We start from the raw sequence: 23,148 nt of genomic DNA, 5'->3' as shown, positions 1-23,148 counted from the left end.
TTCCGTTCAAGAATAGCATTCAGCCAAAAGTAAAGTTCAAAAATCCAAAAATAAATGGCCTCTAAACCAAGGACCGAGAGAGTCAAAATGGCAAGTGGCCAGTAGCGGCTGTGAATGTTCTTCAAAATAAAAATTGTTTGAACCAAATAAATAAAAAGGCCATGTATAATCAGCAAAATAGAAAAGTGAAGCTTTTTCTCTCATTCATCATGAAAAATCGCGTAAACATCCTTCTCCCCTCCTAAGAACACAAGCCGAGAGGAAATGTAACAACTGGCGGCTAACCTAGGCCGTGTGTCCTCTCTTTAATAGGGGTGGGGTCCACACAATAAAACCCTAGGGCCCAAGTCACTAACCTCTAATTTTGGGTCTAATCTAGTTTACCAAAAATTGATCCAAAATGTAAGAGTTGATTCAAAAATTCTAAACTACTGAATTACAATTTAATTAATTCTAAAATGTCTGTGTGGAGAGTCTTGAATTTAATTGCATTCTTCCTGATGTCCCAAAATGTATCTCCAAAATTCTTCCTGTAGTCCAAAATGCATTTAATCAGCTTAGAAAACCCAAATTAGCACAATTATAAATTTCCGACCAAATTAAGCAGAATTCGAAAAACGGGGAAATAACAGACAATTAAACACAATTCCCTGGTTTATTTAAGTGCAATAAACTAAATATAATTCAAGAAATAACGACTCATCAAAATAGACCACACTTAGTCTTTTGCACTCCTGGGCAAAACCAAGACGAAAACCAGGGAGCTACTCAAACATCAGGGAGGTGACACAGACTCGACAGACAGACAACAAAGACTCCAAAACAGGAACACAGTTGCACAATTCTCACAAAATCTGGACAATAAAAGGTATAGGCAGAATCCCACACTGAGTCAATGAAAGCAGATACTCAAAGAATCATCCAAACAGTTCAGTACAAGGAAAACAGTCAGTCAGTTCAAGAGATGAATCAAAAGCAACAGAGCCTCACAGATGCACACAATCAGTGTTTCTCTCAAGTGTTTAAGGTAAATCAATGTCACTCAATGCACTCAAGAAAGTAAACACAAATAGACTTGGCAAGCCTCTAATATCAACACTCAAGCACATACACATGTTCAAATCAAAAGGTCTTTTCATGGTTGTAATGGGGCCAAGGTCAAGGGAGGATATATTTGGATAAGAAGCTTCAAACCACAAGGAACAGAGGAGCAATGGGAAACAAGTGTAAACACATTCAAACACACCCACAACCTCTAATTCCATCCTCTTCTTGACTCCATTATTCACAATTTTTTTTATTTTTTTCTCATTTTTCTGTATTTTTTTCATCTTGTCTCTTTTCTTTTCTCTCTGTTTAGGACACAACTGTAAGAGACAAGATACACAACATATTTACGAAACAAAACAAGAAGAGGAACCAACTAGCCAATTCATCAAAATCCCCAAGGAGACCACACTTGTTCCCAAAACACTTCCAAAGCTCCAAAATTCCCTAAGGTTAAGTTAAACATGATTTTTCACCTAGGGCTAGTGTATGAGCTTCAAAACAAAGAAATGGGGAAAGTACAGGCTCAAAAGGGGTTATCAAAGGATCACCGTAAGGTAGGCTTATTTGGCTAGAGGGGCTTAAGAACAAAATTGCCTTTATCACTTCTAAACATGCATATCCATCAAGAACTATCGAAACGAGTCAAGCCAAGGTATATGTGCAAGCAATCATGAGTCATATCACACAAGAAAGATCATCAGATGGCTCAAATCTCACACAGGTAATATGGTCACCATCAATTCAACTCTCAAACATCATGATCATCTTCCAAGCAAAGAAAAGCAAGGAATCCAACAAATCAGAGTATCAATGAAGTGAAGGAAAACTGACAACCTAATCACAATCCAGAATTCACGAAAAGCATGCAAAACAGTACACAAGACACAACAAACTACATAAAAACTGAAACATGAACAAAGAAACAACCTCCCCTAATAGACCACACTTAAACGACACAATGTCCTCAGTGTGTCACAATCAACAAATCAAACAATCAGAACAGTCATCAGATATCGACAAAGTGCAATAAAAGTGAGGAGGGAAGGAGAAAAGAAACTCCCTGAGTCAGATGGGAGGGTAGGTGGGGTGGACCAAAGACGTCTCCTCCACCACTACATCCGACAAAGAAGGATTGTTGAGGAAAGGCTTCAGTCTATGCCCGTTCACCTTGAAGCTTTTAGCTGCAGATGGACCTTGGATCTCTACTGCACCATAAGGATAAACATTAGTCATAACAAAAGGTCCAGTCCACTTTGATCTCAACTTACCACCCATGAGGCCGAGTCTAGAGTTATACAACAAAACCTGTTGGCCAACCTCGAAGTCCTTTCTAACAATGGAGCTATCATGGAACCTCTTGGTCCTTTCCTTGTAGAACTTCGAGTTATCATGGATCTCATCCAATTCATTCAGTTGCAACTTCCTTTCCTCTCCAGCTTGGTCATTGGAGAAGTTGCAAGTCTTCACAGCCCAATATGCCCGATGCTCAATCTCAACTGGTAAATGACATGCCTTTCCAAAGACATCCCAATGGGTGCTTTTTAGGGAGACATCCCAATGGGTGCTTTTTAGGCAGTCCTATGGGCCCAAAGAGCATCGTCCAACCTATTACTCCAATCTTTCCTGTTGGGCTGGACAATCTTCTCCAAAATCCTCTTAATCTCCCTGTTGGAGATCTCAGCCTGCCCATTTGTTTGGGGGTGGTAAGGTGTAGAAACTCTGTGCGTCACCCCATATTTCTTGAGCAAAGCTTGCATGGATCTGTTGCAAAAATGGGTTCCCTGATCACTAACAATTGCTCTAGGCACTCCAAACCTGCAAAAGAGGTGAGATCTAACAAAATCTACAACAACCCGAGCATCATTAGTCTTGGTGGCTCTAGCTTCCACCCATTTTGAAACATAATCCACAGCAAGGAGAATATAAGAGAAACCAAAAGAAACAGGAAAAGGACCCATGAAATCTACACCCCAGACATCAAACACCTCACAGAACAACATAGGTTGTTGACGCATCTCTTATCTCTGTGAAATTGATCCTCCTGCTCTCTAACAAGGCTCACAAGTGCCGCAAATCCTCTCCGCATCTTTAAAGATGGAAGGCCAATAGAAACCACAGTCAAGCACCCTGCGAGCTGTTCTCTGTATCCCCAGATGACCACTAGGTGAGGAGGCATGACAAAACTGCAGGACCGAGTCAATCTCATGGTCCGTAATGCATCTACTAGTAACCTGGTCACTGCACAACTTCCAAAGATATGGGTCATTGATGGACAAATTTGTAAGCACCAAAATATGATGTCACAAACTTGTTTCACAATCGGCAAGTATGACCGAATCGTTCAAGTAATAAACTTGGTAAGACCAAGTATCGTTCTTCCCAAAGGACTCACGGCCTAGTTTAGTTGTGTGGTTTCTTGATTAACTAAGACTTACAAACGAAATATTTGGATTATATTATGCAAAAGACGAAAATAAACATGTATGCATGAAATTTGATCAATGGCAAAGACAAAAGATAAACACTTTCAATGAAATATATGAATGAATATGTTGTTGGGGGTCAATTTCATCTCATCCACTCTCATACATTTTAGGAATTCAACATTCAAATCATCATTGTTAATGCCACTCTCTAAAGTACCATTCTAGATGGCTTCTCCCTAATCACGAGTTCATACAATTCCTAGCATTCCTAATGATTAGTTCATAAGTGCAGGAGCTTAACGACAACCAATATAATATTGGGAGAAATTCCCCGGATCTAGACTTCCCCGTACGTGTCCGTATCGACAAAACCAATAATCATGCATTGAATGAGTTAAACTATGCAAGCATTGAGCAAAGAGGAAAAACCCTAACTAATGATGAAAGAAAGCATAAATCTTAGATTAAGATGCAAGCATAAATTCCATATATGAGAGCTTCAAGAGATTACATTGATTCCCCAACAAACATACAAAGTTTAGTTCACCATATTCATGGTGAACCTAGATGAATTACAATGAAAGTATGAAAGAATAAACCCTAAAAAGGTGAAGAGGTAGCCTGAGCATCCAAGATCTTCCTTCAAAAGGGGTGGAAGAGAGAGTGTTTGCCTCGTTTCTGCCAAAGATGCCTAACCCTAGGAAACCCTAAAGCTTAAATACCATTCGTAAATTACAAAAAGTCAAGCCCAAGCCCATTAAAGTGCCGCTCAGCGGTAAAATACCGCTCAGCGATGATTGCGCGTCTCGTTTTCTCCCCTCAGCGGCCATTTTGCCCCTCAGCGGACCTCCCGCAACCTCTTGAGTGCCGCTCAGCGGTAAAATGCCGCTGAGCGGTGACTTCGACTTCTTCTTTTTGCACTCTTCGATTCCTTTTCTGATTCTATCTCTCTCCTTCTTCACTTCTTTCACTAAATTCACCTTAAAACCTGCACAAAAACACTGAAATCAAGCATAAACCTGTCCAGCTCTCTTATTTCTGAAAATATGGATAAAAGTATGATTTCAAGCTAGTTTCTAAGTCTAAAGGTTGCTTTTAGTATCAATTTTAAGCATGAAAATAACAGTTTTTCAACTGTTATCACAACCCCAAACTTAGAACTTTGCTTGTCCTCAAGCAAACAAAATATAACTCAATCTCCAACCAATTCATATGATGGTTCACTCATTCCAAAATCCTCTTTTTCAAGATAAATAACAACTTCACTCAAACTTATGACCAAGAGTTCAATCAAGATGTGCACATGCTTTAGTGTTCACAAAGTCATTTAATTTCCAACAAATGCTATTTTTCATGAATGATCAATCAATTAAGCATGGATGTTCATGTGCTTATGGACTATTTCCTCACTAGGTAAAGTGTTTCACTCAACACACAAGTGTATAAGAGGTGAGGTGTTTCACTCCTTCACTCTATTATCACAATGTCACACGAATCAACTTTGCCTTTCATTTTACCACAATCAAAAACATTCACAAGCATGCATCATCACAAGGACTTTTCAATGGCTTATAATGTGGCTGGGCTAACAAGAAAATTGGTTTTTCTGGATCACAAAATCCTTGAGTTAAGAGAATCATAACAACACAATCATCTTATTCATTCCCAACTTTCTTTTACCTTTGCATTTGCATTGAGCTTTACTTCTTTTTCTTTTCTCTTTGCATATTCTTAATTTTTTTTAGCTCTTAGCTCAATGCTTTTCTTTTCATGTTTTCCCAACAACCCCAAACTTGAACATTTAACAATACCATACAAGATCTTCTACTTAACTCAAGGTAAAGATTTTCAATCAAAGGTTTTCAGTGTATGTTCAAGGCTAAGGGTTCAAAGGATAGAACACAACGTGTTCTCTTTTAGTAGGCTAACTTTATGAATTTGGCCAATAAAAAGGGTTCCAACAAATGGCCTTGATCACATGATGCAAAACAAGCAATTGATTCAATCATAGAAAACCTGGGCAAAATCATTCATGCTTTCAAAGTAATAACATTCAATCATACCAAAAACTCTGGAGCTCAAAACCTCACATATAAGCTCATTCACATTTGACATACACATCTTGCTTAATCTCACAATCACAATCATAATATCATGCATTTGTTCACAAAGCTTGTGAACCACCTGTATAAGCATTTTAATGTGCACATCTATCTCAACATCAATCAATAAGCATCATCAAGCAGTACTTATCACACAATCACAGTTAATAGCAAACCATCATAACAAACCAGGTGTTCAATAGAGTACATCAAACCTAATCTAAAAACAAAAACAAATAAGTTCAGAAAACTTAAACCACAAAAGCATAATCATATGATAGCATTCATCAGTAAATGCTATCTCAGCTCCTCATCAGTCTGAGCTGTCCTCTGTATCTTCCTCTTCCTCCTCATCTTCATCATCATCACATGCATCCTCCTCCTCAGCTTCATCTTCTTCCATATCTCTAGCTGAAGCTTCAGCTGCTCCAGCTCCTCCTCCATGTACTGGTTCTTCTGGCCAAGCTACTACATTGTGGAATTCATCCATAGTCCATCTTTGGGCTGGAGGTGTATCATACATCCCCACTATCATCTCAGCAGTGGCCACCTGCCCTCTGTGAATGGACTGCAACTGAGCACCTATAAGAGACATATACATGTCCCTCATCTGGAATGGTTCTGCTTCATGTGTATCAGCAGATGTCTGGCTCTGTGCTGGCCCTCTCTCTCTACGAGCACGGCGTGGTGGAACTGGCTGAGCTACATCCTCACCTCCACAGTACTGTTTATAATAGGCCTCATCAATAGCTTTTCTTGGCCTCTCAAATGGTGGAACAGAAGTATCCACCCCAGCTAGCTTGCAAAGGTGAGTAATCAAAGAAGGATGTCCTAGTGGTGCTTTGTTGTTTGAGGTGTTAGCACATACACTAATTTCATCAGCTATCACCTGTCCAATATTAACATTCAAATTTCTGATAGCACAGTAGATGAATAGTGCCCTGCTGAGAGTAATATCTGACACATGTGAACATGGCTGAATGTTGGCATGAGAAAATGCCATCCAATATTTTGCAAGAGGATTCAAATCTATCCTCCTAATGTTAACCACTGAGCCAGATCTATTCCTTTGGAAGTGTCCTCTAGGTATACACAACACTCTCTCCACATCCTCAAAATCAGCACCTGATAGCATGGCCTCTGACATAGCCCAAATAATTCTCAGCTGGATAATCACCAATTTTCTTTGCATTGGCGTAAAATTCCTTCACCACAGCTATGTTGGCAGGTGCAGGATAAGTGGCTAGCTTTCCCCAATCATTCCCTAACACTTGCTCTCCAAATTGAGGAGCAAAGTTAGGTATCATTCCAACTTTTCTCTCCATCAGAAGTCTCTTGTCCTGAACCACCCTAAAGTGCTTCTCATGTTTCCTAGAGAGGAACCTGCCAGAATGGAGTTGCTCTGGTTCCTTTTCCTTTCTCTTGGTTGCCATGGTTTTCAATCTTTTTCCTGATGAAGATGCCATTCCTACATTCAAAACACAAACAAAACCACAGAACATGATGTTAATCATTAGTAAAACAAAGAACACAACTCCTTTCGAAGCTAAACCACCGCTGAGGGCCAGAATTTCCCCTCAGCGCCACCAGTGCCACAGTCCATCACACAAAAACTCAGAAAAACCAAATCTGGCAGAGTGCCGCTCAACGGCAGATTACCCCTCAGCGGTAACTCTGCAGATTTTTGAAAAACCATTTTAAAGCTGTCCTAACTCCACCCAAATGCAATTTTCAGTTTTCCAGTTCATGATCATGCAGTTTAATCGGTTCAAACATCAAATATATCATCAAATCATGCATAGAAATCAAAACCCCTAAATATTCATGTTTTGACAATCACATTGAAATTCAAGAACCCTAGAATGAACAAAATGCATTTTACTTACTTGGGTGGAGATGCTAGATGCAATGAGAATGCTTCCAAGCTAGAATGCTCTCTTCCAACCCCAAACTTTGATGGCACACTAGTGAAAAAGTGAGTGGAAGAGATTTTTTTCTTAAGAGGTAAGAGTGAAAAGATGTGGAAAACCTAGGAGAAGATGTGTGGAAGTGTTTGTGCAGAGAAAAGCCAGAAAGTATAAGACTTTGCGCAGCTTAGGGTTTAAAAATACCCTAATGGGCTCGGGTCCCGCTAAGGGGAACTAAAGCCTAATCTGCGAGAGTACCGCTCAGCGGTAAAATACCGCTCAGCGGCACTTTCGTGATGTGCTCCTCTCCTTCTTTTCTTAACCTACGTGTCTTCCCTACATGCCCCTCATGGGTTCCCTGCAATTCAATGTTAAAAATGCTTATGCAAATCCTAACTAAAATAAACAAACAGAAACAATCAATCAACTGGGTTGCCTCCCAGGTAGCGCTTGTTTAACGTCACGAGCCTGACCCAAAATCCACCAACACCCATCAGTAGGTGTTACAATACTTACCAACACCCATCAGTAGGTGCAAAATTTTCTCACCAACACCCATCAGTAGGTGTTACACACTTAGCATCCTTCAGTAGATGCTATATCCAACTAGCATCCTTCAGTAGATGCTATGTCCAACAAAATATTTACAAAATAATGTCCACAAATTAAAAGGTACAAAAACAAATTAAAATCAAAAGTTTTTAAATCACTGGGTTGCCTCCCAGCAAGCGCTCTTTTAACGTCATTAGCTTGACCCAGTAAAGCTCAAGTTCCTTCTTCTTTTTCTTCTTCCTACTGAACTTCTTCAGAAATTTGATCAAACCAGGAACCTGTTGCAGTGTCTCAATCATAGGAACTTTAATCTCCAATTTCTTGAAGATTTCCTTGAAGCACTTAAATTTCTTTTCCTTCCTATGATTCTTCTTTAGATGAGGATGGGATTTTTCATATGATTCCTTCTTCTTTCCTCTCATCTTCTTTTTCTTATGCTTTCTCTCCCCAAATTTTCTCTTTTTCTTTTCTTTTATTTTTTTCTTCCCTTCTCTTTTTCTCCTTAACTTCTTTATTTTCACACAAATTTTCTTTCTCTCTTCTCTCTCAACCACTTCTTTCTCTTTTTCTTCATCTTTATTTTTCTCACTCAACTCTTCTTTCTCTTTTCCGCATCTCCCTCTATTTTTTTCTCATCAAGAATCTTGTCACTTTCAGTGACATTGGTTTGCCCTTCCTCCTTAAGGTTAACTTCAGTATTAACCTCATCATTCAATCTCTGACTAATGTAACGAAAGTGCATCTCCATCCTTTTAAATGATTCTTCAATGCTTTTCTGAGTAGAGTCGGAATTTTTCAAAAATCGTTGAAGGGTGTCCTCCAAACTTTCTGATAGAGAGGGTTTTCGCTGCCATTGTTGTTGTGGTTGGTTCTCAAATTGTCCAGCAGCTTGCCAAAATTGGCTTTGATCCATGCTTGAGTGAGGCTCACAAGTGCCGCAAATCCTCTCCGCATCTTTAAAGATGGAAGGCCAATAGAAACCACAGTCAAGCACCCTGCGAGCTGTTCTCTGTATCCCCAGATGACCACTAGGTGAGGAGGCATGACAAAACTGCAGGACCGAGTCAATCTCATGGTCCGTAATGCATCTACTAGTAACCTGGTCACTGCACAACTTCCAAAGATATGGGTCATTGATGGACAAATTTGTAAGCACCAAAATATGATGTCACAAACTTGTTTCACAATCGGCAAGTATGACCGAATCGTTCAAGTAATAAACTTGGTAAGACCAAGTATCGTTCTTCCCAAAGGACTCACGGCCTAGTTTAGTTGTGTGGTTTCTTGATTAACTAAGACTTACAAACGAAATATTTGGATTATATTATGCAAAAGACGAAAATAAACATGTATGCATGAAATTTGATCAATGGCAAAGACAAAAGATAAACACTTTCAATGAAATATATGAATGAATATGTTGTTGGGGGTCAATTTCATCTCATCCACTCTCATACATTTTAGGAATTCAACATTCAAATCATCATTGTTAATGCCACTCTCTAAAGTACCATTCTAGATGGCTTCTCCCTAATCACGAGTTCATACAATTCCTAGCATTCCTAATGATTAGTTCATAAGTGCAGGAGCTTAACGACAACCAATATAATATTGGGAGAAATTCCCCGGATCTAGACTTCCCCGTACGTGTCCGTATCGACAAAACCAATAATCATGCATTGAATGAGTTAAACTATGCAAGCATTGAGCAAAGAGGAAAAACCCTAACTAATGATGAAAGAAAGCATAAATCTTAGATTAAGATGCAAGCATAAATTCCATATATGAGAGCTTCAAGAGATTACATTGATTCCCCAACAAACATACAAAGTTTAGTTCACCATATTCATGGTGAACCTAGATGAATTACAATGAAAGTATGAAAGAATAAACCCTAAAAAGGTGAAGAGGTAGCCTGAGCATCCAAGATCTTCCTTCAAAAGGGGTGGAAGAGAGAGTGTTTGCCTCGTTTCTGCCAAAGATGCCTAACCCTAGGAAACCCTAAAGCTTAAATACCATTCGTAAATTACAAAAAGTCAAGCCCAAGCCCATTAAAGTGCCGCTCAGCGGTAAAATACCGCTCAGTGGTGATTGCGCGTCTCGTTTTCTCCCCTCAGCGGCCATTTTGCCCCTCAGCGGACCTCCCGCAACCTCTTGAGTGCCGCTCAGCGGTAAAATGCCGCTGAGCGGTGACTTCGACTTCTTCTTTTTGCACTCTTCGATTCCTTTTCTGATTCTATCTCTCTCCTTCTTCACTTCTTTCACTAAATTCACCTTAAAACCTGCACAAAAACACTGAAATCAAGCATAAACCTGTCCAGCTCTCTTATTTCTGAAAATATGGATAAAAGTATGATTTCAAGCTAGTTTCTAAGTCTAAAGGTTGCTTTTAGTATCAATTTTAAGCATGAAAATAACAGTTTTTCAACTGTTATCAGTCATCCCAAACATAATACTTAGCATCACTCTTAATTTTAGCAATCTGAGCACGTGATGCTAAGGGAGGAAAAACAGAAGCAACCAAATAATTTACAATGTGTGCAAACCCAGGAGTGGGGTGAGAATAAGAAATCATCAACAAACTCTCATCAGGAAAGTCATCCTGGATGGGCAACACATCAGCTTCATTCCCAGCTCTCTCAAACCGGCTGAGGTGGTCTGCAACCAAATTTTGTGCTCCACTCCGGTCTTTAATCTGCAAGTCAAACTCCTGGAGCAGTAGCATCCACCTGATCAATCTAGGCTTTGACTCAGCCTTTTTCAACAAAAACTTTAGAGCTGCATGGTCAGTATACACAATAACAGGTGATCCAAGCAAATATGACCTAAACTTATCAAGGGCAAAAACAATTGCCAATAACTCTTTTTCAGTGGTGGTATAATTTGCTTGGGCAGCATTCAAAGTGCGTGAAGCATAGTAGATCACTCGCCGCAGCTTGTCAATTTTCTATGTCAAGACAGCCCCCAATGCATAATTAGACGCATCACACATGAGCTCAAATGGGGCTGTCCAATCCGGTGCCTGAATGATAGGGGTGGTGGTCAAAGCTTCCTTCAGGCAATCAAACGCCTGCTTGCATCTGTCATCAAAAGCAAAGTCAATATCCTTCTGCAGTAGTCTGGACAAAGGGAGTGCCTTCTTGCTGAAATCTTTGATGAAGCGCCTGTAGAAACCTGCATGTCCAAGGAAAGATCGCACATCTCGCACGCAAGAGGGGTAAGGCAACTGTGAAATCACAGATATCTTAGCAGGGTCTACCTCTATCCCCTTATCAGAAATGATATGCCCTAGAACCAAACCTTGTTCAACCATGAAGTGACATTTCTCAAAATTGAGAACAAGGTTTGTTTCTATGCATCTTTTCAAAACTTTTTCCAGACTGTCTAAACATGCATCAAAAGAGGATCCATACACAGTAAAATCATCCATAAACACCTCTATGCAACTCTCAAGAAAGTCGCTAAAAATGCTAAGCATGCACCGTTGGAAGGTACCAGGGGCGTTGCATAGACCAAAGGGCATCCTCCTATAGGCAAAAGTGCCAAAGGGGAAGGTGAATGTGGTTTTCTCTTGATCCTCAGGCGCAATATTTATTTGAAAGTAACCAGAAAAACCATCAAGAAAACAATAATGAGATTTACCTGCCAGGCGCTCCAGCATCTGATCAATGAATGGAAGGGGGAAATGATCTTTCCTGGTTGCTTGGTTGAGCCTCCTATAGTCAATGCAGACTCTCCAGCTGTTCTGCACTCTAGCTGGGATAAGCTCATCCCTCTCATTCTTCACCACAGTGAGGCCAGTTTTCTTGGGCACAACATGGATGGGGCTCACCCACTGACTGTCTGAAATAGGGTAGATGATCCCAACTTGCAAAAGCTTGGTCACCTCCTTCTTGATGACGTCCATGATCACAGAGTTTTGCCTTCTTTGTGGTTGTCTCACTGGCTTTGCCCCATCTTCCAAAAGAATTCTATGCATGCATGTGGATGGGTTAATACCAGGTATGTCAGCCAAACTCCAACCAATGGCCTTCTTGTGCTTCCTCAGCACACCAAGCAACTTCTCCTCTTGAACAGAATCAAGGGAGGTAGAAATGATCACCGGTTTCTTCTCATCATCCTCCAAGTACACGTACTTGAGGTTATCTGGAAGCTGTTTCAGCTCAAGAGTGGGTGCTTGCAAGTCAGATTCAAGTGTACTTCCTACAACGTGGTTAATGCGTTCTGACTCTAAAGAGTGTACAGGTAAAGGCATAACACTCATCACATCACAATCCTCATCAAAATCCACAACATTATCAACATCATTCTCAAATCCTGATTCGAATCCAGATTCAATGCATGAATGCAAAGAAGATAGAAAAGAATGCTTCTTCTCATGCAAAGAATGAAAGTCGTCAACAACAAATTCATCAATAATGTCATCCAATGCATCGATCCTAAACAGAGAATGGTCCTCAGCTGGAAATTTCATTGCATCAAGGATATTAAAATGAACAACAATATCAGCAAATTCCATAGACAAAGTTCCAGCATACACATCAATCTTAGTTCGGGCAGTTTTCAAGAATGGCCTGCCTAAGATAATGGGAAAGGATCCATGAGAGAATCCCTCCTCCATTTCCAAAACATAAAAGTCAGCAGGAAAAATCAATTCACCAACCCTAACCAAGACATCCTCTATGAAACCTGTTGGGTGGGTAACACTCCTATTGGCCAACTGAATGACCACACCCGTGGTTTGCAAAGGACCAAGAGACAAAGATGCATATATAGACAAAGGCATGACATTAACAGAAGCACCCAAATCAAGCATGGCATTCTCAAATTTATTGTTTCCAATCACACAAGGAATGTAAAATATACCTGGGTCCTTGCACTTTTCTGGAATGTGCGGGACCGACTTACCAATAAGTGCAGATACATTCCTTCCCATGATAATCCTCTCATTGCCCTTCATCTTCCTCTTGTGTGTGCACAGCTCCTTCAAGAATTTGGCATACTTCGGTATCTGCTTGATGGCATCGAGTAGAGGTATGTTCACCTCTACCTTTCTGAAGGTCTCCAGAATTTCCCTATCCACCTCTTCCATCATTTTGCTAGGAAGTGCCCGTGAAGGGAATGGAAGAGGGATAGGTCGGCAAACAATGGAGAAGGTGCGACAGCGGTGGTGGTGGAAAAGGGAGAAGATCCACCTGAAGAAGAACCACCGGCTGGAGAAGAAGATCCACCCTCCTCAAATGCCCTGCGTGGACCGTCATGGTCGTCCTCTCTAGGACAAGTGGCAGGCATGGGTGTAGGTGTAGAAGCGGGCTCTGAAGGCACAACAATATGCTTCCCTGATCTGAGGGTTATGACACTCACATTCCTTGGATTCTGCACAGTCTGGGATGGTAACTTATCAGAATTCTGAGACTACGCCTGGTTTATCTGAGTAGCCATCTGACCCATCTGGTTAGTGAGACTCTGTATGGAAGCTTTAGTCTCCTGCTGAAATTGCATGTTATCTTTCTGAAACTGCAGGTTTTGCATAGTCATCTATCTCACTAACTCTTCCAATGAAGGTTCCGACGAAGTGGAAGGTTGGGCAGCTGGTTGGGCAGGTGCCTCTTGCTGCTGTTGTTGTTGTTGCCTCTGGTGTTGTTGCATAGGTGGAGGCACATATCTGTTAGGTGCTCCAGCATTCTGGAAAGGTGGCGCCTACTGTTGATGCTGTGGCGCATTGTTCCATCTAAGATTGGGGTGATTCCTCCACCCTGGGTTGTAGCTGTTGCTGGTCAAGTCATGATTTTGCTGTTGTGGCTGCCTATTGTTGTAGATGTTCGTAGCATAAGCCTGAGGCGCATCAGAGGCAGTAGGGTGCTGCAAAGAAGGACATGCATCTGTATAGTGGTCACTAGAAGGACAAATAACACATAGTCGTGCAACATATGCAGATGGAGCTACAGATCTGTGGTTGGTAGTCAACTGTGTCACCAACTTCGCAAGAGAGTCAATCTTGCCTTCCAACTTACTTTCAACAGCTGATAAAGACTGGGCAACAACATCATGTACGCCCCTCACCACAATGGCATCATTCCTGGTGCTAAACTGCTGGGAGTTGGAGGCCATCTTCTCAATCAATTGCCTGGCCTCAATAGGTGTGGTGTCTCCAAGAGCTCCACCACTGGCAGCATCAATCATACCCCGATCCATGTTGTTCAAACCCTCATAGAAATACTGGATAAGGAGTTGTTCAGGTATCTGATGGTGGGGACAGCTAGCACAAAGTGTCTTGAATCTCTCCCAATACTCATACAAGTTCTCTCCACCAAGCTGCCTAATCCCAGTTATGTCTTTTCTGATAGTTGTGGTCCGGGATGCTGGGAAAAATTTATCCAAGAACAGCCTCTTCAAATCATCCCAGCTAGTGACGGATCTAGGCGCCAAACCATACAACCAATCCTTAGCAACATTTTCCAATGAATGAGGGAATGCTTTCAAGAAGATGTGCTCTTCAAGAACATCATGTGGTTTCATACTGGAACAGACAATGTGGAATTCCTTCAAATGCTTATGAGGACTCTCACCTACAAGACCATGAAACTTGGGCAACAAATGGATCAGTCCAGTCTTGAGAACAAATGGAACGTCCTCATCAGGATATTGGATGCACAAGCTTTCAATATCGAAATCAGGTGCAGCCATCTCCCTAAAAGTCCTCTCACGAGGTGGAGGTTGTGCCATATTGTTCTCAGTGTGAAAAACAACAGAATCAAAATCAAAATCAAGTGCAGATGCAACAGATGCAGTAGATGCAGTATGCACAAAGTACTCAGCAATGGGATGCATAGTATCCAATGGAACAGACTCAAAAACAGACTCTAAAGATAAATTTCTAGAATGCCTAGCTAACCTATGAAAAGTTCTATCAATCTCAGGATCAAAGGGTGGTATAGGCCCAGGATTTCCCCTAGTCATGCACTAAGTCACAACACCCTAAAATCATGAAATGATAGCACAAAAATTTCGAACACACAAAACAACCTAAGCAAACAAATCACACATACTCAAACATACAAGACAAAACACAACACACACTAACACAACAAAAGACCTAAGACCGAACCGTTGGTCCCTGGCAACGGCACCATTTTGTTGAGAGGGTCGTACCTCACACAAAAATTGATTGCATAAAAGAATGCAGTATAGCACTAGGAAGTGACTCCTAGGTCGTCTCTCAAGGACCAAATGTGGTTCGAGTAATAGGCCAAACACATTAGAGGGGGGGTTTTGTTAAAGGTTTGTGAATACAATTGAACTAAAAAAAAAATAAAATTAAACACAACCGAATATAAATAAAAACATTAAAATGAAAACTACAACAAATAAATATCCAAACACAATTCAAGCTGTAAAAATGCAACGATTACACTAAAACATTAAATGCAAAATATTGTCATCTATCCTACACATTCACCACCAAAAAGAAGAAAATCAATTCAACATATAATATAAAATATTTTAAGGCAAAAGAAATAAAAGAAAATAAAACTTCTCTAGCGTGACCCATTCATCTATCAAAAGAAATTGAAATTTTCAATTGCTTCTAAAAAAATTATGGCCTTTGCCGTGACTCTTCCATTCCATTGAAAGAAAATTGAAATAATTGAAATGCTTCCCTTTATTCCTCTTTGGTCGTGACACCTTCTCTTAAATTACAACTACTACTCCTATTTAATCTTCATTCTTAAAGAATTAAAAGAAATGCAACAAGTGGGCCACTTCTTCTTCTTTCATGTGAATCACCAACAACCCATCCACTTTTGCTTTCTAAAGTGGATTCTTCTCCACATGGCAGCTGCATTCTCCACATAAATAAATCAATGTCTCTCCTCTCTCATCCATTCCCGTCCAGCACAACTTAAAAGAAAGAAAGAAAACTCCAAAATGTTGAATCACCATCCAAATTAAATCACGTGACAACAACAACACCATTTCTCCATGCCAAACCGTGACAGCTTCTCTATCTAATCACTCTACTACTATTCTCTAAAGAAAGAAAGGGAGAATTAAATAAAAGCAAGGCTACTTCCTTCCAGCAGCCGTAACAGTGTGCACAGCTTCCAACTAAAGTAAAATGCACTTTTCATTCAATGAAAAATTAAACAAACATTCCTCATGAATCATCACCGAACAACACTTAGAAAGAAAACAATAAATTCTTGGACAGTAGAACCAGAAATGAAATGAGTCATTTTGCTTCAACCTCTAACAGCACAATAAAGTGAATCCAAAAGGTGGGTGGCGGCGTGTACTCTTTCCTCTAGGCCGTTCCCGTGACATGCTGGATGCTACGTGCTCCAAGTCTCCACTCTCAATCTCCGTGTGCTTAAACATACATCTTCCATCCCATCATCACTAACCCGTCAGCTCTTCATTTCTTCCGTTCAAGAACAACATTCAGCCAAAAGTAAAGTTCAAAAATCCAAAAATAAATGGCCTCTAAACCAAGGACCGAGAGAGTCAAAATGGCAAGTGGCCAGTAGCGGCTGTGAACGTTCTTCAAAATAAAAATTGTTTGAACCAAATAAATAAAAAGGCCATGTATAATCAGCAAAATAGAAAAGTGAAGCTTTTTCTCTCATTCATCATGAAAAATCGCGTAAACATCCTTCTCCCCTCCTAAGAACACAAGCCGAGAGGAAATGTAACAATTGGCGCCTAACCTAGGCCATGTGTCCTCTCTTTAATAGGGGTGGGGTCCACACAATAAAACCCTAGTGCCCAAGTCACTAACCTCTAATTTTGGGTCTAATCTAGTTTACCAAAAATTGATCCAAAATGTAAGAGTTGATTCAAAAATTCTAAACTACTGAATTACAATTTAATTAATTCTAAAATGTCTGTGTGGAGAGTCTTGAATTTAATTGCATTCTTCCTGATGTCCCAAAATGTATCTCCAAAATTCTTCCTGTAATCCAAAATGCATTTAATCAGCTCAGAAAACCCAAATTAGCACAATTATAAATTTCTGACCAAATTAAGCAGAATTCGGAAAACGGGGAAATAACAGACAATTAAACACAATTCCCTGGTTTATTTAAGTGCAATAAACTAAATATAATTCAAGAAATAACGACTCATCACTTTTACTTGTAGAATATCTATTCAACCATGATGTCCGAGGGACTCCTATCGGATTTGCTTTAGTCATATACTCAGAGCAAAACTCAATACTTTCTTCGGCAATATATCTTTCAATCATTGAACCTTCTGGACGATATTGATTTTTGACGTACCCTTTCAAAATCTTCATATAACGCTCAATAGGGTACATCCATCTTAAGTATACTCGTCCACACAACTTTATTTCTCTAACCAAATGAACAAATAAATGCACCATGATGTCAAAAAAGGATGGAGGGAAAAACATTTCTAGCTGACACAAGATGATGATAATTTCGCTTTGAAGTTCATCTAACTTTGTAGGATCAATGACTTTACTACAAATTGACGAGAAAAATGAGCACAATCGAGTTATGGTCTGCCTAACTTTTTTGGGCAAACTTCCACGAATTGCCACTGGTAACAACTGTTGCATTAAGTCGTGGCAATCATGAGACTTCAGTCCAACAAGCTTTAAATCCTGTAGTGACACTAAGTTCTTGATATTTGAAGAGTATCCTTGTGGTACCTTGATACTCTTTAAACAAAGACAAAAACTTATCTTCTCTTGTCTGGACATTGTGTAACATGCAGGGGGCAAATAAGTACGTTTACCAATCTTTCTTGGTGCCAACTCTTCTCGGATCTTCATGTCAACCAAATCCAAACGCGCATTCACTCCATCTTTTGTTTTTCCCTAGATGTTTAGTAGTGTACCAATCAAGCTATCACAAACATTTTTCTCAACATACATGACATCTATGCAATGTCTAACATCTAACTTTGACCAATATGGAAGATCAAAGAATATTGATTTCTTCTTCCAAGGGGTCGTTACAGAAGACTTCTTCGACGTTTTCCCAAATATATGATGTACTCTATTAACTTTCTCAGCAACTTCAAGTCCAGTAAGTGGAATGGGTGCATTGTCTTTCTCTTGTTCTCCATTGAATGCTTTCTTTAACCTTCGATATGGATGATTAGATTGTAAAAATCGCCGATGACGCATATATACTGTCTTCCTTCCGTGTTTTAATTTTTGAGCTACAATGTTTTCTTCACATATAGGACATGCTTTATGACCCTTCACACTATACCCCGACAAATTACCGTAAGCTGGGAAGTCATTAATGGTGGAAAATAACATGGCATGCATCATGAAAGTTTCTGACGCAAAGGCATCAAATACTTCAACCCCATCAACCCACAACAACTTCAAGTCTTCAACTAGTGGCCTTAGATAAACATCGATGTCATTTCCAGGCTGCTTTGGACCAAATATCAACATTGACAACATCATGTACTTTCTTTTCATGCACAATCCAGGAGATAAGTTGTAAATTATCAGTATAACGGGCCAACAACTGTGATTGGTACTTAAATTACCAAATGGATTCATTCCATCAGTAGCTAAGCCAAACTTAAGATTTCTACATTCTTCACCAAATTGGGGGAATTCTTGATCAATAATTTTCCATTGCTCTGAATCAGCTGGATGTCGAAGCAGCCCATCAGTTGTTCTCTCATCTGCATGCCATCTTAGGTTTTTAGCGTCTTTGGGATTCGCGAACAAACGCTTAAGTCTGGCAACTAGTGGAAGGTACCAAACTACTTTCAAAGCAGAACCATTCTTTTCTGTGTGACCACCATCTTCACCGTTGTTTTTTGACTTGTATCGTGATAACCCACATTTTGGACACTTTATCAAAACTTCATTCTCATTCCTATATAATATGCAATCATTCGGACATGCATGTATCCATTTATATTCCATACCCATCGGCCAAAGAATTTTTTTTGCATCATAATTACGATTGGGTAACGTATTTCCATCTGACAGCATTTCATTCAACAACGACTACAATTCTGTAAAACTCTTATCACTCCATCCATTGCTCGCCTTTAAATTCATGAGCCTTAACACCGCTGACAACCGTGTGAACTTAGTTGAACCCGCATACAAAGGAGTCTCCGCATTAGTGGACATCGTTTCATACACATGCGCTTGGGCAAAAGCTTCTGCGCCAACATCGCGGATCATGTCCTCTAAGTTGTCTTCTTCTGCTTGATCTTCCATATCCATTGTGGAATCATAAACATTTTCAGTTGGAGAGACAGTTGGAAAGTCTGTTAATTCGCCGTGTCATATTCATGTTGTATAACTTTGTATGAAACCATCACATATAAGATGTTCCCTAATATCAGTTGCGTTCAACTTCCTCCCATTCAAACAGTTCACACAGGGACATCTAAACTTGACTTCATCATCACCACTTGTATTCGCATTACGTTGCACAAACTCTATAAATTCTTCTACCCGTCTCTCGTACTTAGTGCTGATGCGTGGTAAATTAATCCACCCTCTATCCGTACGCATGTTTACTGAAATTGTTTACACAATTTCAATAATCTTGAATGATCACTTTGATCGTGTTTGTATTCAAGGTGTGACCCTATCCCATTCAAGAAGATTCACTTTTTTTAGTTTATTAAACATATCAATTTTAAACAACATATCTTAAATTTCACGAAATTTTGCCAGTATTTCGCATTGGTCTTCAAGTTACACGAAATGAAAGTGATTATAAATCACAATCAAATATGCACCCGAAGATCAATACAAAACACAACGGTAAAATTTCATGAAATTTAAGACATGTATATTAAAATTGATATGTTATAATAAACTATGAAAAAGTTATTACTCTTCTTAAACTGTCCAACCAGACAATTCAAGATTCAATACTTGTAAATTATTATTACCATCTCCTCTATTTTCATTTGTAAAAAGTACATTTGTTCAAAAAATCTGGAGATAGTAAATAATTTTTGTATTGAATCTCAAACGGGAAACTAAGGCTAAATCACAACAACAATATATATTCAAGCAAACAAATAATTACATATGCAACATGCAATATATTCAAGCAAACAATATATTCAACCAAGAGTAAATAATGTCATTTTAATTAACTTTAGGGTTTAGATACTTGAGTTTATTTCATTTTCTCAAACCTTATTTGAATATTGTTTAAATTAACGTATCTCCCTTCCTTCCATCTAAAATCCAACAAGTATTTTTTTTTTTTTAATTTCTTTCCTGTTATTTCTTCTAAACTAAACTATCCAAAATTAACTCTCTCTTTTTGTCTACTTTTCCTTACTTTTATCTACACTAATTTTTAATAAAGAAATGTGTGTTCGGCTTTGGGTCAAACTTAAATGATGCGTTCAATTGCTCTCAAAATCTATCTATGTTGTTATTTTTTTATGTCTTATATTTTGTTAACTACCTTGAGTTACACTCTTTGAATCAATTCCTTAAAAAATACTCAGCCTTCAAAATCTGTTGTGGAAAGCGGGACAAAGGGACACAGTGCAGTGCACTTCCATTCTCCCTTTACTTCTTTAACTAACTTCGCTTCCACTCTTTGAATCCCTTTGTTCTAAAAGACTTATTCTTCTTTTCAAATTCAAAAATAAATAATAAAATACATTTTCAATCACTCTAACTGTTAGGCTTAGCACCAATTAATCATCCCAAATTCCCAGCCTTCAAAATTTGTTGAAAACAAAAACTCACCTTTTATTTTATTACATAACAATGCTACAAGTCAATGTGCCAATCACTACACTGTACATTTCTAAATTAACTCCGAATAGGCTAAGTGCGTAACACACTATTTATCCCAACAATCCAACTGCCAAACAGCCAATACACTACCAACAAAATTAACAAATGAAAACATCCAAAACATACAATTTGTTTCTATTTCAGCCTCCACCAATTATTATCAGCAAAAACAGCCAATACACTACCAACCTCAATGCAGGCAGCACGATTGAAACAACTTAGGAGGCAGCACCGGCGGAGGCAGCAGTGGCGGAGGTAGCACCAACGGGGCACCAATGGCGCGACGGCGAAGGGAGGAGGCGCGGCCAAGAACGACAACGAGTAGTGGAATGCGCGAGCACTGGCAAGACGGAGGCAGGCGAGACCAATGGCAGCAATAGTGCGGAGGTAGCGGTGAGGAAGAAGTTACGCAGAGAGGAAGACGAAGTTGTGCGACGGAAATGGAGGTTCTGCGGGTTTTGAAAAATGAAGAAGAGCTACTACCTCGGTTACTCAAACACGCGAGGTAATAGCCCCATATAGCACCGGTTAAAAGCAACAGCGATGTAAAACCTGTGGCTAACGACCTCGGTTCCTGCTGAACCGATGCCCTAGGTTTGGCAAGTAGCACGTGGAGTAGGCATAACAGGCAGCGTAGCAGGTGCAACAGTGGTTTAGGCATCGATTTCCCAGCAGATCGAGGCAATAGGGAGTGGTATAGGCACCGGTTCCACAGTATACCGAGGCAATAGGAAGTTGTCAGTTGACTTGCAGATGGAATACGTGGAATACGTGCACTGTGCCGTGGAATAGGCCTCGGGTCTAATGTTAACCGAGGCAATAGGGAGTGGTATAGGCACCGGTTGCACGGCAGACCGAGGCAATAGGAAGTTGTCAGCTGACATGCGGATGGAATACGTGGAATACGTGCACTGTACCGCGGAATGGGCCTTGGGTCTAATGTTAACTGAGGTAGAACCTCAGTTCCGCCACGGGTTCTGTTGTGACCGAGGTGTAAATGGTTGTACGCTTCGGTTTTCGTATAACCGAAGCGTATATGGGGCGTCAGCATCTACTTTTTTTACTAGTGTATGCAAGGGTTCATGTGTGCATGTGTACATGTTTCCATGTATGCATGTGTGCGTCTATGCAGGTTTGCATGAAGGCATGTATGCATATGTGCATGTATGCATGTGTGGTTGTGTATGTATGTTTGTGTAAGTATGCGTGTGTGCATGGGTGTGTGCGAGTGTGCATATGTGCATGTATGCATGTGTCCGTCTCTGCATGTGTGCATGTATGCATGTGTGCCTATGTGCGTGTGTTCATTCATGCGTGTGTGCATGTGTACCTATGACATGTGTGCATGTATGCATGGGTGCTTGTAAAATGTGTGCATGTATGCATGGGTGCATGCATGCTTGTGTGCGTGCGTTCATGTATGCTTGTATGCATGTGTGCATGTGTTCGTGTGTGCATGTATGGATTTTTGAATGTATGCATGAACAAACATATGCGTGTGCACGTACGTGTGTGTACCTGTGAGCGTCTGCATGCGTTCTTATGTCCATGTGTGCATGTGTGGATGTATGCATGTGTGCACGTATACATGTCTGCATATGTGCATTTGCGCATTTTTGGATGTGTGCATTAATGCATTTATGAATGTATGCATATGTGCATGTTTGAATGTATGCATGTGTGCATGCATGTGGATGCATGTGTGCATGCATGTGCATATGTATGTATGTACTTATGCATTTGTGCATGTATGCGTGTAAGCATGTAAGCATCTATGCATGTATGCATGTGTGGGTTCATGTATGCAATGGTGCAAGCATGTGTATGAATATGCATATGTATGTATGCATGTGTGCATGCGTGTGCATATGTTTGTATGCACGTATGGATGTATGCATGTATGCATGTATGCCTATAAGCATATGTGCATGTATGCATGTGTGCTTGTTTGTATGTCTGCGTTTGCGTTTGCATTTGCATGTAAGCGTGTGTGCATGTGGGCGTGTGTGCGAGTGTAGATTTATGTGTGTGTCGATGTATGCATGTGTGCATGGGTGCATGTGTCCATGTGGGCATGAGTGGATTTATGCCAATGTAGATTTATGCATGTGCGGATGTATGCATGTGTGCATGGGTGCATGTGTCCATGTGGCCATGAGTGGATTTATGCCAATGTAGAATTATGCATGTGCGGATGTATGCATGTGTGCATGGGTACATGTGTGCATGTGCATGTATGCATGCATGTGTATGCATTTGCATATGTACGTCAGCATGTATGCATGTGTGCATTTATGCATGTATGCATCTACGCATGTGTTCATATATCC

General features: G+C 40.0%; 1 protein-coding gene and 1 non-coding gene across 2 annotated transcripts; one reads left to right on the top strand and one right to left on the bottom strand.

Annotated features, from left to right (window-relative positions):
• Positions 1-10,471: 10,471 nt before the first annotated feature.
• LOC108320155 (uncharacterized) lies at positions 10,472-15,040 on the bottom strand. Its single transcript, XM_052869996.1, has 3 exons — positions 13,742-15,040; positions 11,060-13,232; positions 10,472-10,984 (listed from the first exon to the last, which is right to left on the bottom strand). Exons 1-3 carry the CDS (start codon positions 14,995-14,997, stop codon positions 10,472-10,474), a joined length of 3,942 nt encoding a protein of 1,313 aa, XP_052725956.1. The 5' UTR covers positions 14,998-15,040.
• Positions 14,279-14,386, top strand: LOC128194567 (small nucleolar RNA R71). The gene has a single exon (XR_008245942.1). It is a non-coding gene; the product is annotated as a small nucleolar RNA R71 (small nucleolar RNA).
• Positions 15,041-23,148: the final 8,108 nt, after the last annotated feature.

The sequence above is a fragment of the Vigna angularis genome, chromosome 10, assembly GCF_016808095.1.
Source record: "Vigna angularis cultivar LongXiaoDou No.4 chromosome 10, ASM1680809v1, whole genome shotgun sequence".
Taxonomy (NCBI): domain Eukaryota; kingdom Viridiplantae; phylum Streptophyta; class Magnoliopsida; order Fabales; family Fabaceae; genus Vigna; species Vigna angularis.
Note: the sequence above shows the minus strand (reverse complement) of the source record. Positions and strands in the feature narration are given on the sequence as shown.

Excerpts from the sequence above, each read along its gene's own strand:
- LOC108320155 (XM_052869996.1), bottom strand. The coding sequence starts at position 14,997 with ATGACTAGGGGAAATCCTGGGCCTATACCACCCTTTGATCCTGAGATT. Across the intron at positions 13,233-13,741 it reads AATGCGCCACAGCATCAACA|GTGGATCTTCTCCCTTTTCC; the intron begins GTAGGCGCCACC and ends GTTCTTCTTCAG. Across the intron at positions 10,985-11,059 it reads CCACCACCCCTATCATTCAG|AAAATTGACAAGCTGCGGCG; the intron begins GCACCGGATTGG and ends GTCTTGACATAG.